Source organism: Drosophila mojavensis, unplaced genomic scaffold (assembly GCF_018153725.1).
Source record: "Drosophila mojavensis isolate 15081-1352.22 unplaced genomic scaffold, ASM1815372v1 contig_136, whole genome shotgun sequence".
Lineage (NCBI taxonomy): Eukaryota > Metazoa > Arthropoda > Insecta > Diptera > Drosophilidae > Drosophila > Drosophila mojavensis.
The window spans coordinates 15,771,135-15,788,190 of record NW_025318667.1 but is presented as its reverse complement, the minus strand read 5'-3'; the positions used below and the strand labels follow the sequence as shown (position 1 = coordinate 15,788,190).

Below are 17,056 nucleotides of genomic sequence, written 5' to 3'. Positions count from 1 at the left end.
AGAATAACTAAGAACGAATCCGGAATATTAATCCGAATCGAAAATAATGTTCTCCGATAGTACAATAATACGTGAATAGCTAAACCCGACTCTAAAAGGAATCATCAGCTCTATTTTAATTTCCAACGGCATTCGGATTTCGGATTCATTTCTATACGACTCTGTAGCATCAAGTCAAAGTCAGAGAGATAGTTAACCAAAATCTCAACTCCTCCACTCCAATGCGTATGCCACATAGTCTTTTATTGCCCTCGAGTTAAGCTGCTCAGCTGAATTATGCGCCAAGAGAAACTTTTTTTTTTTTTTTTGTGTTTGTTTCTTTAAATAAGTTGATATCAATGCAAATGAAAGAGGTTCTCTGTCTCTGCGCCCTTTTTCTGCTTCTTAGTCATTTTTGATGATACCTTAGCGTCTGCTGGCAGCAAATATAATGCAAAACGGAATATTTTTCTCATTTGTAATTCCTTTGTGCGACATAATTGTTGATGCGAATATATTTCGCATAAAGGCAATTTGGAGAGTTTGCTCAGTGCTCACTATTTACTCGTTGTCCTTGCGGCTGCTATTGCACACACACACACGCACTCATACATATACCCTTAATGAATAAAAATGACCGCAACGCAACGTCCATTGCTTGTTTGCACTTTGTGCCGCAAGAAGACAACAAACTCGGTTTGGTTTTCTTTTTTTTTTTTTTTTTTTTTTGCATTTAGCCACATAATTTATTTAGTTAGTTTTTCTCTCTGTTTATTTATTTTTTTTTTTTTTGTTCTTTTTATTTTACTGTTTTCGCTTCTTTTTTTGTACACTGCGGCTTTTGCGCTCTTGAAGCCCTTAAAGATGGGATCCTTTTTGTCTAGGACACGCAACGAAAGTTAATTGCTTAATAGTCGAGACATCGATAAATCAAAATAATATGCGCGCAAGCATAAAGCCGAGCGTCGACAACCGCCAAGCGGACAAAGAATGCCAAAAGGGAAATTGGCAAAAGGAAAGTGGCAAAGGGAGGCGGGGGAGGGGAGCACAACAGTAGCTCTGCTCTGTGGCTGTGGGCCGAATGCAAACAGACTGATTGATGGCGGCAAGTGATTTATTTATGTTAATGCCAACAGCAACAACAGCAACAACAACAGCAGTGAGCCAAAATCTAAGTAGCTACCTGAGACGCAACGCCGCCCCCTCCCCTTCCTCTAGTCGGCCATGCCCATTGACTTCTGTACGCCGGCTTCACCTGCGACATGCGCTGCTGTACGTGATTTGAGGCAATTGTTGTTGTATTTGTATTGAGCACGATGACAATTAATCAACGTGGTGCGTGAGCGGAAGGCGTGACGGACGAAGGGTGTGCGAAGGGTGGCATGGCGTTACGATAACACCCAAAAGAGCGACGAGCGTCGCCATATAAAGTACAGTAAAGTGACCAAAAAATGGCAAACCCCAGCCCACAGCTAAAAAGCTAAATCCAAGTCCAAACACAAGCCCCAACATGCCCAGCCCCAACTTCAGCCCCAATCGAAGACCAGCGCCAGTTCTCGCCTGAGCGCACTGTAAATTGATTTCATTTATTTATTTATGCTGCAACAACCGAAAAACTTGTCTAAATACTTGAAATATTCGCTGTGCACAGTAACATTTGAGCGAATTCCAACCATTTCATCAACTCGCTCACACCAGCAGCACCAACAGCAACAACAACAACAGCAATAACAGCAACGCCAAGTAAAAGGAGAAAGCAGAAGAAAAAAATATATTAAACAGCAAAATAGTGAGTTATCGATAGCAGAGATGCCCTGTAATATTGGCAGCTAGCTGAAGAGACAGATGGAAAAAGAAATAGTGACAAAATAATTATCGAATAATTTATTAATCTAATTATACATATGTATGTATGCATATACACAAAAAGCAAATGGAATTGCTTATATGTACATATATACATCAGTATGTATGTATGTATGCACATATCACAGCTTTATGGCGACCTGTTAGTTTTGTCTTGGCCTTTCGTACCCTTTCATGCGTGCAGGGTATAGAAATGAAAGAAAATGGCAGAGCAACAAACTCTGGCACAGGCGACAAGAAACGCATCAAATGAATTTTAATGCGCGCCGGGGGAACGTTCAATAATTAATCAGCCAAATGGACTGAGTGGGGGAATAAACTTACTCAACTGTTACGGTTGTTGTTTCTATTCCCTTTTTATTATTATTCTTGCTATAGTTTCTCTAAGTAACATGAATAAGAAGGTGTGCATGATAAATTTGGCATTCCAATTAGATGAGGCTTTAAATTGATTAGTTTTCCAAGCAATAACTATACAATATTTAAAGTATTCACATAATAGAATACTATTTAAACTAAAATCATTTAATGCATATGTATGTACATGTTCAGTCATGTTTATAATTATTTTCTTTGTTTCGTTGACAGCTCGTTGTCATTACCTTTTGCTTGCAAATCTAATGGATTACATTCATAATATAGTTTAATTTCTTGAAATTACATTAATCGAAAATCCAATGGGATAAATCACGTTAGCAACACATTTGTCGCCTGCGCCTCTCCATTTACTTGTTCTTTGTGCGTTGCCCAGGCGCCGCTTTGGCTGCGCAGCAATTCGTAACGTAAGCAGCAGCAGCAACAGCAGAAATCACAGTGCCAAAAGCAAACATCAATAAGAAGTGAGTTGCGAAAATACTCCGATTCACAGTTTTATGGCAATGCAATAATTCTTATGAAAAAAGTTACTGTAAGTAAAATATTAAATATTAATTTTATGCTTTCTTTATTTTTTTTATTAATATTTAATGATTATTAAACAATAAGTCACCGATATACAGACATACATATGTGTGTATGTATGTACATACATTCACACATGTACACGCCCATATCTAAGTGTCTCTTCTCATGTGAACTGTACTGTTTTTATTACTTTAATTTTTCTTTTCTTTTTGGCGTTATGTTAGTTTTTGCCCCAGAGCTTATGCCGCAATACTTTTTCGCGCGTCTGCCGCTCTGTCGCCGCCATTGCTCAGCTTTGCTTTGCTTTGCTTCGCAGCAATTTGCTTTGCTCGGTCGGCTTCTGTTGCTGCCTTTGCCTTTAACGTGACCTTTTGCGACGCGTCGCGACGTTCCAACGATGACGTCGCCGCCTCCGCCGCCGCCGTCGTTTTTACAGTTGCTTTTGCTGTCGCTGACGTCCCGCAGCAATAAAACTGATGTCACGTTTTTATGACGCCGTTGATGAGTCGTTATCTTTGATTTCGGCACGCAGCCCAGGCGGCCAGCTCCTGGCTGACATCCCAACAGGCCGTCAAATTGTTTGTGCCTCCTGGTCAAGTTAATACCACATCTGTGATTCATCCAAATCCGCTTCAGGTGCTGCCGCGTCTGCGGTCGTTACTTTGTTTCGTTTTCGTTGCTCCTCTTCTTTTTTTTTTAATTTTCGTCCAGTTCAATTTGCGATTTTTTTTTTATCGCAAGCTTATAATTTGTTGTGCTTTTTCTTTCGTTGGCGTTTCGGAAAGAGAGAAGCGCCAAGTAGAATACACGCCATTCGGCGTTTGTTGTTGTTGTAGCTGCTGCTGTTGCTGCTGTGAGGTGCACACGAGCAATGTCCGCCACCTCGTTTCGGATCAGCTTTTGTTTATTGAAGCTTACATTTGTTTTCTTTTTATTTTTTTTTATTTTGTGTGTGTACTGCTGCTGCTTATGTTTTGTTTACGACCACTGCAGACAGCTATAAAATACAACTACTCTGGCCCCACCAAATCAAGAGCATCCAGAGATTGTTGCCAAGGCAGCTTCTGTTCCCGCAGAGCCCAAAAATTCGCTTCCCTGGGCCAGCTGCCCCATAAATATGAAAAATATGCATGGAACGGAATTTATGGGAATTGTGCTGTCCAAATTCCCCAGCTTTTTATAGTTCAGTTTGAGTAATATTTTTAATACGTATTTGACAGTTATATATCTATTGATCCTGATGTGCTTAATAATTCATTATTCCATACATTTGTATGCACATCTGTGGTTGAACAAAAAAATAATTTGTATATTGTTTTACTTTAAATATGCCAAGTGAACAGTTACCCGAGATATCAGCCAACGTAATTTTAAAACGTTTAACATATTTAAGCTTAAATAATCAAACTTTAAATTACACCAAATAATCAACATATATATATGAATTTGAATTGAAATTAAGCGCCAAACAAAAAATATGCGAGTGGCGCACTTTGATTAATCGATATATCAAATAGTCGATATTTTCGACATATTACAGATCCGCTATGAGCTAAACAGCACTGTTAAGAGCTTAACAGCGGATGTGCAGCTTAACAGCTTGACAAAGTCATCAATAAAATGATTATATTTTACGAAATATACAATTTCAATAATCATTAATTTTTTCCAAGATGCGCTAGTTCTGCAAACAACTTTATTTAAGGCAACTATATGCACAACAGAAATATTTTTGTTCAATTTATCGATAATAGCAAATGTTAATCGACATTTAACAGTTGTGTACGCAGCCCTTCAGCTGTGTGCACTTGCATGTGTGGGTGAGCGTGCTCGCGTGTGTGTGTGCGTGCGTGTAAGCGCCTCCGTGCAATCTATTAAAGTGTGGAATAGCAAATATCAATTGAATATATAGAGAAGAAATCAAACGACCGTCCGACCGCTGGCGTTCGCCACAATAATAATTGTTTCCAGTGCGATTTTCCGTTACCGACACCGTCTCCGTTGCTGTCGGTGCCCTTAATGTTGTTTTCGCTGATGTTGTCGTTGTTGCTGTTGTCGTCGTCGTCGTCGTTGTTGTTGTTGTCGCTGTGTATCTGTTGACGGCAACGCGCAACGGCCAACTGATGAGTTTCAATTGTTTTCATTAAACGGCATCGACAAAAAGAAAAAAAAAAATAGCAAAAGAAATCAAAAACCTAAATAAAATTTATGCGCGCACCACACGCCCCAAACGACGCCCCGCCACTGTTAACCGATCCGCCCAAGCGCAGCAAGAGGAAGCAACACAACGCAGTAGCAACAGTGAAGGCTGCCCGCACCCACACACGCCCTAAATCCCCAAGGCAGAGGCTCGAGCTCAGGCTCCACCTTCAGCTCCGCCTCCTGATCCAGCTCTAGCTCCAGCTCCGACCTCAGCTCCCACTCAGTGCTAACAAATGGCCTCCAACAATTTTGGCAGCAATGCTGCTGCCGGAGCAGCAGTGACCTCGGTCTCTGCAGCAGCAGCCGCGGCAGCAGCAGCTGTCAATGCTGATTTGTGGCGCGAATGCGTTGCCTGGCTGGTGCGCTGCAAGGTAATACCAGCGGACCACAAGGCCGCCCTGCCCGACGCCGAGATACGTATTCTGGCCATGACGTTGCGCGATGGCGTGCTGCTCTGCAACCTGGTCATACACCTCGACCCCACCAGCATGGATGCGCGCGAGTTCAATCGCAAGCCGCAAATGGCGCAGGTGAGGCATAGCGCCATAAAATTTTATGCATGTATATGTGTATATCGCCGATGTATATAAATTTTGCAATTATTTTGATTTCAGTTTCTGTGCTGCAAGAATATCAAATTGTTTCTGGACGTGTGCCACAATCATTTCAATATACGCGAAGCGGATCTCTTCGAGCCCACGATGCTCTACGATCTGACCAACTTCCATCGTGTGCTCATAACGCTCTCGAAGCTGTCGCAGTGCCGCAAGGTGCAGCAACTGCATCCGGAGCTGCTGTAAGTGGAATGCGGATGGCAGCATCTGCAATTTTCTCAATTTGAGTGGTCCTAAATTAAACAGTTATTTCGTTCCCTTGCAGCGGCTTCAATCTGCAGCTGTCGCCCAGCGAACGCTCCCACTCGGATGAGGCCATATATAAGGATCTGCATTCCACGTAAGTGTTCAATCGATATTCTCTACGTACGCCGTGTGTTATCTCTAGTGCGTGCTCTTCCCCCCTCAAAACACCCTTCCCGCCACCTCACCTGCCCGGCAGGCTGAAGCTGCTGCAATTGCAATTGTCACTCTTTGCATTTCCTGTCTCGAGATGCTTGCTCGGATTTCATTATGCGCTCGCGCAACCCGACAATGTCCCGATGGCAACACCATAGACCCGACATCCGAGACCCGCTTAAGCCCTTGTCTGGCTGCTTATCAGCAAAAGCAAACGCAACAACAACAACAACAACATTCACAAACAAACAAACACAACAACAACAACAATAACATAAACATCAACAGTAACAAAACCAACAAATATCCATGCCCCAGCTTTATCTAACACACACACTCTCTCTCTCTCTCTCTCTCCCTTTCTCTCTCTCGCTCTGTCTCTTTACCCCCCGTTTTTTGTTTTCTTTTTCCGGCTGTCTGTTCCAACTCTTTCTCCCTCTAACGCATTGTCCCCTTGTCGCCCCCCCGAAAAAAAAATCAAAAATCTCGCCCAACTCCCATGCTTTGGCTGTACGTCCGCTCGCTCCTCTGTGTGCCTGTGTGCGTGTGCGTGTGTATGCTTATGCTTGTGTGTGTGTGTCTCTCTGAATGCTCCTCCGCACCCCACATCACGCCCTCTACCCGGCAGCAATAATGAATTGAGGACAACGGGCAGCATGGATGCCGCCGGCTCCTCATCCTCGGAGTACTACGAGCGGACCTCGCACAGCGGCTCGCTCTCGGTGGAGGATGAGAATAGCGACATTACAATTGAGAACGGCACCGAGGACATTGACGACTATATCGAGGATTCGCTGTCCAACATGTGTGACTCGAGCATCGACAACGATGCTGCCATCGGTGGCGATGCCAATCACTCCGTCCAGGGCCAGCTGCGGGCCCTCTCCTTTGATCTCAATACCAGTGCCGGCAACAGCGGCAGCTTTGACTGTGTCACGCCCACGCCGCAGGTGGATGCGCCCAAGGCGAGCACCTCAGCTGCCGCTGCAGCTGCTGCTGCCCAAGAAGCAGCTGCAGCCGCTCAAGAAGCCGCTGCAGCAGCTCGAGACGCAGCCACAGCAACAGCAGCAACAACAAAAGCCACAACAACAACAGCAACAGGCAGCGGCAAAAGTTTGGCCATCGAGAGGCAACATCATGCATCCACCAGCTCCTCATCCTCGTCGCTGTTCGTCAGCGAGAGCCAACGGCTGCAGCGAGCCGCCGCCGCCGTCTACAACTATCGATCCTCGATGATGATGTCGACGGAGCACGAGTATGCCTACATCAACGACATCTACAGCGAGGACGACGAGAAGGTCTACGAGGATCTCTGCTACGTCACATTCCAGTCCAAGGCCAAACCAGAGGTGTGCTGTCAACCTACTCTCGCTGTATAACCACAACAAAAGCAAAATCATGTGTTACACCACCTATCAATATATAGCTATAACACAATCACCATCATCATCACAGTCACAGTCACAGTCACCATCATCCGTCATCCGTCATCAGCCACCCACACACACACACACTCACTCACTCACACTCACACACACACACTACAATCCGAAGAACCGCTTCTGTTTAGCACGCGCCTTGACTCTACTCGTAGCTGTCCTCATTAGCAACTACTAACCTGGTCGCCCCGCACAGAAATCTCTCCCTCACACACCAACACACACACACACACACACACACACACATGTATTGCTATATATCCACCTGCAACCCATAGACATATGCCCATATACATATACATATACATATATATATGTACATGTATATGTCGGATTATGTCTATGCATTCTTTTCTGTTTGCTTTGTGTTTTTCCGTTGCGTTATCTCTTTCTTTGCCCGCTATAAGCCCCCCTCTCTCTCTCTCTCTCTCTCTCTCTCTCTCTATCTCTGTCTCGCTCGCTCTCTGCACAGACCTCGCGCACTATTCGTAGCCCCTCACATACCATAAAATGCAATTCCAATTGAACCAAACTGACAACGGAAACGGCAAACCATTTATTTATATATTTGTTTTTGTTGTTGTTCTGTTCTTCTTCTTCTTCATCACACTTTTTTTTTTTTTTTTGTGGGTTTTGTTTATAATCAAAACGGTTGTCAACCAAAGCGGGAAAATTCGCAAGTGTCATTAGTTTTGGACATATACCTATTATGTACATACATATATATCATATATCTGTATATATGTATGTATGTAAATGCTTGTATTTTAAAGCTCGAGCATACTCTATGCCAGACACGACCCATTGACTGACTCACGCCGCCCCGCCCGATACCGATATCGATCGACACTCTTTGGGTTTTTTATTCAACAGCTCTTCAGATAACAGCTATCCCAAATGGGTATCTCCGAATCAAACATGTTGTGTCGCAATGCGTATCTGAACCCCAAAAGCATTTTAGCTTATCTCAAATGCAATTAGGCTCCAAAAAAAAAAAAAAAAAAAGGGAAAAGATTTTGTGAAGCTCCATTTGCAAAGCCAAAGATCCAAAGGATTTAGAGATTGTAAAAACTGAGAATCTAACTTGATATATCTAATAAGGATCTTGATCTAATAAGATCTTGCAAGCTAAAGAACGTTTCAATTTACTTCAGCTTCCTTTCCGAAGATCTCATAATTTATATAATTTTTGGATACATACATCCGCAAGAAGTAAGTAGAAATACTTCTGAGGATAACCCAAAATCAATAAGATCTGTTGAGAGTCCAAGAGCCTAAGGTCAATCATTTGATTTGATTTGAATATTCCCAAATGAATGAATAATCAATTAAATATAGCATTCCCAAACCTTGATTCACGACATATAAGATAATGCTCTATTCTTTAACGAATTTGTAGATCTAACTAGCAGCAATACTGAAGACACACTTTCAATTTTATATATGTATATATATGTATATAAGCCAATTTAAAGATAGAACATTCACAAATCTTGATTCAACACAAAGAAGATAATGCTATATTGCTTAAATAATCTGCACATTAGTTTGAATCTTAAATCTAATGATAGTTCTTGAACTAGAGTTATTGAGACACACACAATTTGCCTTAAACCGCCTTCAATCAATCCTATATTTATCAACTATATAAGTCAATTTAAAGACCTTAGCGCTCTCCCAAACGATTAATGCAATATATAGTCGATATATAGCCATAGATGTCAACTATTTAAGCCAATTGTTTTTTGGAACATTGGAACATTGGAAGATATTGCTCTATATGATCTATACCCTAACGTTTCTGTAGATCAGTTCGAATCTTAGCCGTATAAATAGAATCATTAAAATCATATCTTAAGACACACAACTTTTGTCTTCTTCCGTCTTCAACCAATCCTATATTTACATAAATATCTACCCAGATTTGATATTTTATATATATAATCATTCTTTATAGTATTGCTCTGTGTGTATGTGTGTGTGTGGGTGTTTATCTCTAACAATAAGCGAGCATCTACATACAATAATCCTTGCCGATCTTTGGGAGATCAAAATTGAAACTTTCTAGAGCTTAGTCAAGTCTTTTCTTTGAATACAGTTCGTGCTTTCTCCATTTCTACTAGTCCTGTATGTGTGTGTGTGTGTGTGTGTCTGTGTGTGTGTGTTGGTGGGTATATGTATATAAATAAAGCAATATATGATTCTTATATAGAGGAACATGATGTTTGAAGCTTCTGCCACACTTCGCTCACTGCTGAGGCACTGCATCATCATTGGACTCGTCGTCGTCATCGTCGTCGTCGTCGTCGTCGTCGCAGCTGCTGTTGCAGTTGTAGTCGTCGACGCTATTGTAGATATTCGTGAGCAGCGGCGTCACATTCATGCCGGGCATCAGCTTCTCCAGCAGCTGTCCCGCCACCTTGCACAGGCCGCCCAGACGGCGCTCCATGCGATGCTCGTAGCGGCGACGATGTCTATAGTATTTCTCCTTTTCGCTCAGTACCTTTCGCTTCCTCTGGGCCGTCGCTGGCTTCTTCCCTGCTGATGCTGATCCTGACCAGCTGGCCGATTTGATTGCCGACGGCTGCTCGTCCAGCGGCATGGAGCCCGATGCTGTTTCGTAGCTGGTGGGCAACTGTTCGACAGTGTTCGGCTCGCAGATTTCGGACGCAGACTTAGCGGGCAAAGGGGAGGCCAACAGGGACTCCACTTCCGATAGATCGGATACCTCGACAGCAACCGGATCCGATGGTTGTGAGCTCTCCTGGGAATCTGAATCAGTAAATAGGTCCAAGGTCGAATCGTCACCCGTTGTCACACTAAAGTGAGAATAGCGCTGCTCATTGGAGCTGCCTTGGGGCAGCTGATCATCCTGCTGATCCTGTGGTGTCGGCCGATCCACAGGAGTGGCTCCCATTTGGTTTTTCTTCTGAAATGGCTTTGCACCTGTCAACGGACCGAAATTGTGGTCATTGACAACGCCACGAATGGCCAAATGGTTGGGCGACTGCGAATGGGAATGGGTGTCAGGGTGCGGCTGCTCCTGGACATTGGGCTCCTTGAGGGCGTATGAGTGCAGGTCGGTGGTCTTCTGGTTCATATACGCATGGATCTCGCCAAAGAACTCCCACTCCTCATTCAGCACATCGATGCACTGCTTGTTCAGCGGCGTCACCTGCATATTCGACTTCTGGATGCGATACCGTTGCACCATGTTGAGCCACTGTTTGCGCAGGGCGCGTTCGCTGTAATCGCCTATTTTGGCCATGTCCTTGAACTTTCTGCAATGCACGCATACAAAGTCGTCTATGAATGTGTATATACATATACATATATGTACATATATGATAAGTGCACTTACTTCCATGGCTCCGTCTGCTTGGACGAATACTTGGAGAACAAATCTTCGGCTTCGATGCGCTTGGTCACCAGCTGACGCTTCTCCTCCACAGACCCTAAGTATATTTTGGCATATAATTCTCAGTAATAACTAACATTGCCCATGCATTTGTCCTACTCACACTTCTTGGAGCCACTTTTTGCATATGTGTGGTGCTCCATTGTGCACTCTTGCAGCTGAAAATGCTCTCGACGCACGTGCACAGCCAAATAAATGAACCAAAAAAAAAAAAAGAAAGAAATGTAAATTTGATGCTCGGCTGCTGCTATTGAGCTGCTGAGCTATTGCTGTTGGCAGCCCTCCCTGGTTATGTTAGCTTAGCATTTTAATGTTATGCACATGGCAGCGCTGTTAGGCTGCTGTTGTGCTCAGTTGGTACTTGTACAATCGATATCGAAATCGATTAGTGGCGCCCCTTTTTGATTTAATTTTTATAAATTATTTGTTATCGTTATTCATTTTTGATTTTAATTTATTATTCTTTGATTTTGATTTCTGTTGTTATTTTGATTTAGTACCACCGACAACATTGCATGCAATGGAACCGCTTATGATCACATCAACACAAAAGAAGAGGAGGTCTATCAAGATTTGTGCGCACTGCACAGAACGAGTAGAGGCCAGGTAGTAATTTAATTTCAGTTTGTACATTATCTGCATAAATAGCCTGCAAAAAATATATATATTTAAGTAAATAAGTAAACAAGAATATTTAGCTCGGCTTAGTTGCATGACTTTATATGACAAGGCAGCGGATGCTGCCCAAACTCGGCTCAGATAAACTAAAGATTTTGCATCTCTTCCCTCCCGTTCGTGTAGACAACATCCGCAACCAGTTTTGAGCAGCGGGACTATGTCATACGCGAACTCATCGACACCGAATCCAACTATCTGGACGTGCTCAATGCACTCAAGACCAAATTCATGTTACCGCTGGAGCGGCATCTCAATCAAGATGAACTGCGTCTCATCTTTCCCCGCATACGGGTGAGCACTGAGGGGAGGACCGGAAGAGAGTTTTCATATATGCTTATATTTGTTGTCTTACTCTTTTAGGAACTGGCCGATATTCACACAAAGTTTCTGGAGAAGCTGCGCGAGTCACTCATGCCCAACGCTAAGCAAAAAATGGGCCAGGTGTTCCTTGAGTTCCGCGAGCCTTTCCTCATCTACGGCGAGTACTGCTCCTGTCTGCTGAATGCCATAGACTATCTAGCCGATATCTGCAAGAAGAACCAAATAATTGACCAGCTGGTGCAGAAGTGCGAGCGGGAATACAATGTGGGGAAGCTGCAGCTGCGGGACATCCTGTCGGTGCCCATGCAGCGCATACTCAAGTACCATCTGCTGCTGGACAAGCTGGTGAAGGAGACGTCGCCGCTGCACGAGGACTACCGATCGCTGGAGCGGGCCAAGGACGCCATGATTGATGTGTCGCAGTACATCAATGAGGTGAAGCGCGACTCGGACCATTTGGTCATCATCCAGAAGGTCAAGGACAGCATCTTCGATCTGAACTTGCCGCACAACGGCAACGATCTGCTGCAATATGGACGACTGCTGCTTGACGGCGATCTGCATATCAAGGCGCACGAGGATCAGAAGACCAAAATGCGTTACGCCTTTGTGTTCGACAAGATTCTGATACTGGTCAAGCCGCTGCATGTCAAGACCGGCGACATGCAGTACACATATCGGGACTCGCACAATCTGGCCGACTATCGGGTCGAGCAGAGCCACTCGCGTCGCACGCTCGGCCGGGACACGCGCTTCAAATACCAATTGCTGCTGGCCAAGAAGTCGGCGAAGACCGCCTTTACGCTCTACTTGAAGTCGGAGCACGAGCGGGACAAGTGGCGCAAGGCGCTCACCGAAGCCATGTGAGTACAGTGAAGCCTGCTCAATGGATTTACTTATACATCATTTGTTTTCGTTCACTGTTTGTGTAGGGAGAGCCTCGATCCGCCTGGCTGCCGGAATACGGATCATAAAATGGAGATTTACACGTTCGATGCGCCCACCACGTGCCGGCATTGCTCCACATTTCTGAAGGGTCGCATCCACCAGGGCTATCGCTGCAAGGTGTGCCACATCAGTGTGCACCGCGGCTGCATCTCGTCCACGGGGCGCTGCAAACAGAATCCGGTTAGCATACCGCCGCCCGTCTGCGATCGCCAGCTGTCCGAGTTCAACTGGTTTGTGGGCAACATGGATCGGGAGACGGCGGCCAATCGCTTAGAGAATCGACGCATTGGCACCTATCTGCTGCGTGTGCGTCCACAGGGCGCCTCCTCGCCGCACGAGACCATGTATGCGCTCAGCTTGAAGTGAGTGATGACTAAATGGGATTCAAATAGAAGTTCATGTAATACCTCTCTTTCTCTCTCTCTCTCTCCCTCTCTCTCTCTCTCTCTTTGTCTGTCTGTCTCTTTTTCTATGCAGGACCGACGACCATGTGATTAAGCATATGAAAATCAACCAGGAAAACGATGGCGAGTCCATGCTCTACTGCTTGTCATCGCGTCGCCATTTCAAGACCATCGTCGAGCTGGTTTCGTACTATGAGCGCAATGATTTGGGCGAAAACTTTGCCGGGTGCGTATGGCTCTTTTAAACGTGCACACACTCCATTCACGTACACAACTGATATGCATAGAAAGCACTAATACATACACAAAAGACAGTCCGCTTTATTCGACTCAAATCCAGAGCGAAACGAAACTATTACGAGCCGATCGCAAACGAGCTCGTTAAGGAGCCGATGCAACCGGTTGCTCTATCAGTTTTTTTTGCCAAAGTTTGAGTGGGAGAAACTCCTTGGCAGACATCGAGTAACGCTCAACAGTTATTGGAGAGCTATTTTATTGTTAACAAGGAAAAGGATGGGAGATGTAGAATATGTTGATAAAGGAAAAGGATGGGAGTTCTAGAATATGTATTTGTGTGTGTACATTATTGTACATAGAACATAGCATATATATATAAAATGTATGTGTGTACATACATATGTTATACATAGAACATAAGAGATAAGGAATATATGTATATTCATATAGCATATGTTATACATAGAGCATAGAAGATATAGATAATATATGTGTGTACATACATATGTAAAACATAGAGAATAGGAGATAAGGATTATGTACATATTCATATAACATATGTTATACATAGAGCATAGGAGATATGTAGTATGTACACATGTTATACATAGAACATAGTAAACGTAGGGGAAGAAAGAAAGTTAGGGCTATGCTAACAGTCAAGCTTGGGTCATGACTCGGTCTAGGCAGGTGACTTGTAAGTCCTCTAGTACTGAGCAAATCTTTGATCTACAGTGCCAAGAGAAAATCGAATCTCTTGAGGTATCTGTTAGCTTTTTATCTCTTATTAATATAGAGATCTCACTCTTTATGCCTGCCTCTCATACATATGTCAAGCAGATCCAAAGATCCCTCTGGAAGAGAGGGTTCTTGGTGTCTGTTGATTTCAAGTGCATCTAGACAGCCATTCCATGTTGGTAATTGGTATAGCCAGATAGCTATATGCGACTATATTGGCTGAGTCTGTCGTCAGATAGTTTTTTTTTTTTTTTTTTTTTTTTTTTGACAAAGTCAATTTATATTAACAACAGAATCCGGTTATAACAACGAGCAAGAGACCGTCGTTATAACCGGAAGACGCTATAGACATACAAGTTTCTCTGCATTAACCGTTCGGATGCTATAAGCGGAGTCGTTATACCCGAATTTCAATGTACTTCCCATCAATCCATCAAATTTCACTGATTTGTGTGTTTTGTCCACAGGCTCAACCAGTCGCTGCAGTGGCCCTATCGTGAGGTCTATGCCACGGCGCTGTACGACTTCGATCCGAAGCCCGGCAGCAATCAGCTGCAGCTGCGAACCGATTGCCAGGTGCTGGTAATTGGCAAGGATGGCGACAGCAAAGGCTGGTGGCGTGGCAAAATCGGTGATACGGTGAGTAGAGTGGAGTATAGATTCATGTTTATATATATATGTATACCATTCAATTGATATGCAGGTGGGCTACTTTCCCAAGGAGTACGTGCAGGAGCATCCAGTGACTAGCGACGAGCTTTGATATTACAACTCGGAGGTTTACTTTGCACCCAAAGCGAGCACACCAACGGCGGCCATTTCTGAAACACCTGTAGCGACAAATATGGAGGCGATTAACAGTTACAACAGCAGTTAAAGCAACAACAACAACACGAACATCATGATGATGCTGATGATGATGATACATTTGTTGCACTGCACTTAGTTCAAATATACAAAAAGAAAACAAAAATCGATTATTTTTAAAGGAAATTTGGAAAATTATTTGCATTGCGTCGCTCGAAACTTTAGTGCCAACAAAACAGAACAGATTCCATGATTACGTGGAAATGTTCTTAAAAATTACACAAAAAAAAAAAACGTTTATTTTTAACTAATTGTATGTTGCAATAAATAATATATATATATGTACAATTATATATAGTGTATAAGCATGTGTGAATGGCAACTTAGTTTATTTACATAAATTTAAATTTATATATATATATTTTTTTTTTTTTCGAATTGTATATTTTCCCTTTACGTTTTTATTGTGTATTGCGCTGCACTTGATGATTAAGAAAAAGAAAAACAAAAACAATATTATTTGAAAGGAACATTAAATAAATGCGCTGTGCGGCATTTCATACAAGAAGCTTTAAACTTGATATATATATATACATATATACACAAAGCAAACGAAAAACTGAATAACGTAGATACATATATATACTTGAATGTTAACATTAATATATATATATATATATATATATATATATATATATATGTATGTATGTCAACAATACGAACTTGATGTATAATCCGAAACGCAAATGTTAACAAGTCGAACGAAATGCGGCCACAAAAAATTGTGTGCGACTGCAACAACAACAAAAGCTTTAGAAAATAACAAATTATGCCTACTTATGTATACACACATCCATTCACGAATATATATATGATATATATATGCTGAGGAAATTAACATATTGTAACTAGAGCCAACGAATATTGCAGACTTAACGAAATATTGTAACGTTTTTATTATATAAAAAAAAAATCGCGAAGAGCCAAGGCAATGAGCATAATTATACTGTATACATATAGATCTATATATGTATAGAACTCCCTCTCTATATATGTATATAGACGGTAATATTTTACACTCTTTTCAAATTTCGCTTTCATTTCCTTGAACTGCTTAAGGCGCATGCAAAATAGTTGGTTTCACACTTGACCTAAGAATATATGTGTTGTCAAATGTATGTATATATGTGTGGTTTCATATGTGTATATGTGCAAATGCATTGCCTAATAGCTTTAACTTAAACAATTCCAAACTTTGCATTTAAATGCGCTTGCAACAATATCTCTTTCGCACTCTGACTCTCTCGCTCTTTCGCTACATAATTGTATAACATGCATATATGTTTGTATGTGAATTGTACTGAATTCATTGTTTGGCAGCTGAAATAAATTAACTGCAAAAACAAATCACAAAAATCTATATATATATATATGAAATTGTAACAAATATTAAAACAATGCCTCAAAAACAATATATGTATATATATGTATACATATATATCTCTATAGATACTATGTATATCTGCATATGGCCCATTGTATTGGGCTGTTTAAGTAAAGTTTTTAATTCAATTTTATCGCCTCCAGTTTCAATGCCAATGTAACAAATGTATTAAATGTAAATGACTTTATATATCATAATTACTAAGCCCACACACACACACAGACACTCTCACACACGCACAAGCGCGCACACACACAAACGCTCTAATAAAGGACTTTGAATGTTTTGTTGTTTAATTGGAATCAATTGTTTTCATTTATTGAATTTTACTCCATAAGAAGTTATTAATTTATTGAGAGACTATGAATTATTAGCCACAGTCTCATCTCTCTTCCTCTCGCGATTAGTCCCACTGTTCCTTATTTTCTGCCTCCGAGAGTTACTCTTCCACTGGCTCTCCCTCTTCTTAGCTTTCTTTCTCTTTCTTCGCTCTTTTTCTCTCTTATCTTTCTCTCTCTCTCTCTCTCTCTTTCTCTCTCTCTCTTTTTCTTTATCTACCTTTTTCTTTTCCCCTTTCCCATTTCTCGTAGAGTAATTGTGTCGCTTTCTTGCTTACCCCATATTATTATCTTCCTGTGGGTCTCTCTTCCTCTCTCTTT

The 17,056-nt window shown here is 42.2% G+C and overlaps 2 protein-coding genes across 5 annotated transcripts; one reads left to right on the top strand and one right to left on the bottom strand.

Moving 5' to 3' along the window:
- Positions 1-4,545: 4,545 nt before the first annotated feature.
- On the top strand, positions 4,546-16,584 carry LOC6583966 (protein vav). Of its 3 annotated transcripts, XM_044008305.1 has the most exons (11): positions 4,546-5,480; positions 5,565-5,746; positions 5,830-5,904; positions 6,592-7,314; positions 11,318-11,426; positions 11,622-11,789; positions 11,859-12,682; positions 12,752-13,129; positions 13,245-13,397; positions 14,614-14,785; positions 14,850-16,584. In XM_044008305.1, exons 1-11 carry the CDS (start codon positions 5,184-5,186, stop codon positions 14,907-14,909), a joined length of 3,141 nt encoding a protein of 1,046 aa, XP_043864240.1. In that variant the 5' UTR covers positions 4,546-5,183; the 3' UTR covers positions 14,910-16,584. The 3 variants fall into 3 exon arrangements, with proteins under 3 accessions (XP_043864240.1, XP_043864235.1, XP_002009626.1); XM_044008300.1 differs by lacking the exon at positions 11,318-11,426 and having other exon boundaries at positions 6,592-7,312; XM_002009590.4 differs by lacking the exon at positions 6,592-7,314 and having other exon boundaries at positions 4,550-5,480.
- Positions 8,832-11,210, bottom strand: LOC6583967. 2 transcript variants are annotated; one of them, XM_002009591.4, is made up of 3 exons: positions 10,924-11,210; positions 10,764-10,857; positions 8,832-10,683 (listed from the first exon to the last, which is right to left on the bottom strand). In XM_002009591.4, exons 1-3 carry the CDS (start codon positions 10,961-10,963, stop codon positions 9,651-9,653), a joined length of 1,167 nt encoding a protein of 388 aa, XP_002009627.1. In that variant the 5' UTR covers positions 10,964-11,210; the 3' UTR covers positions 8,832-9,650. The 2 variants fall into 2 exon arrangements, with proteins under 2 accessions (XP_002009627.1, XP_043864241.1); XM_044008306.1 differs by lacking the exon at positions 10,924-11,210 and having other exon boundaries at positions 8,832-10,708; positions 10,764-10,852.
- Positions 16,585-17,056: the final 472 nt, after the last annotated feature.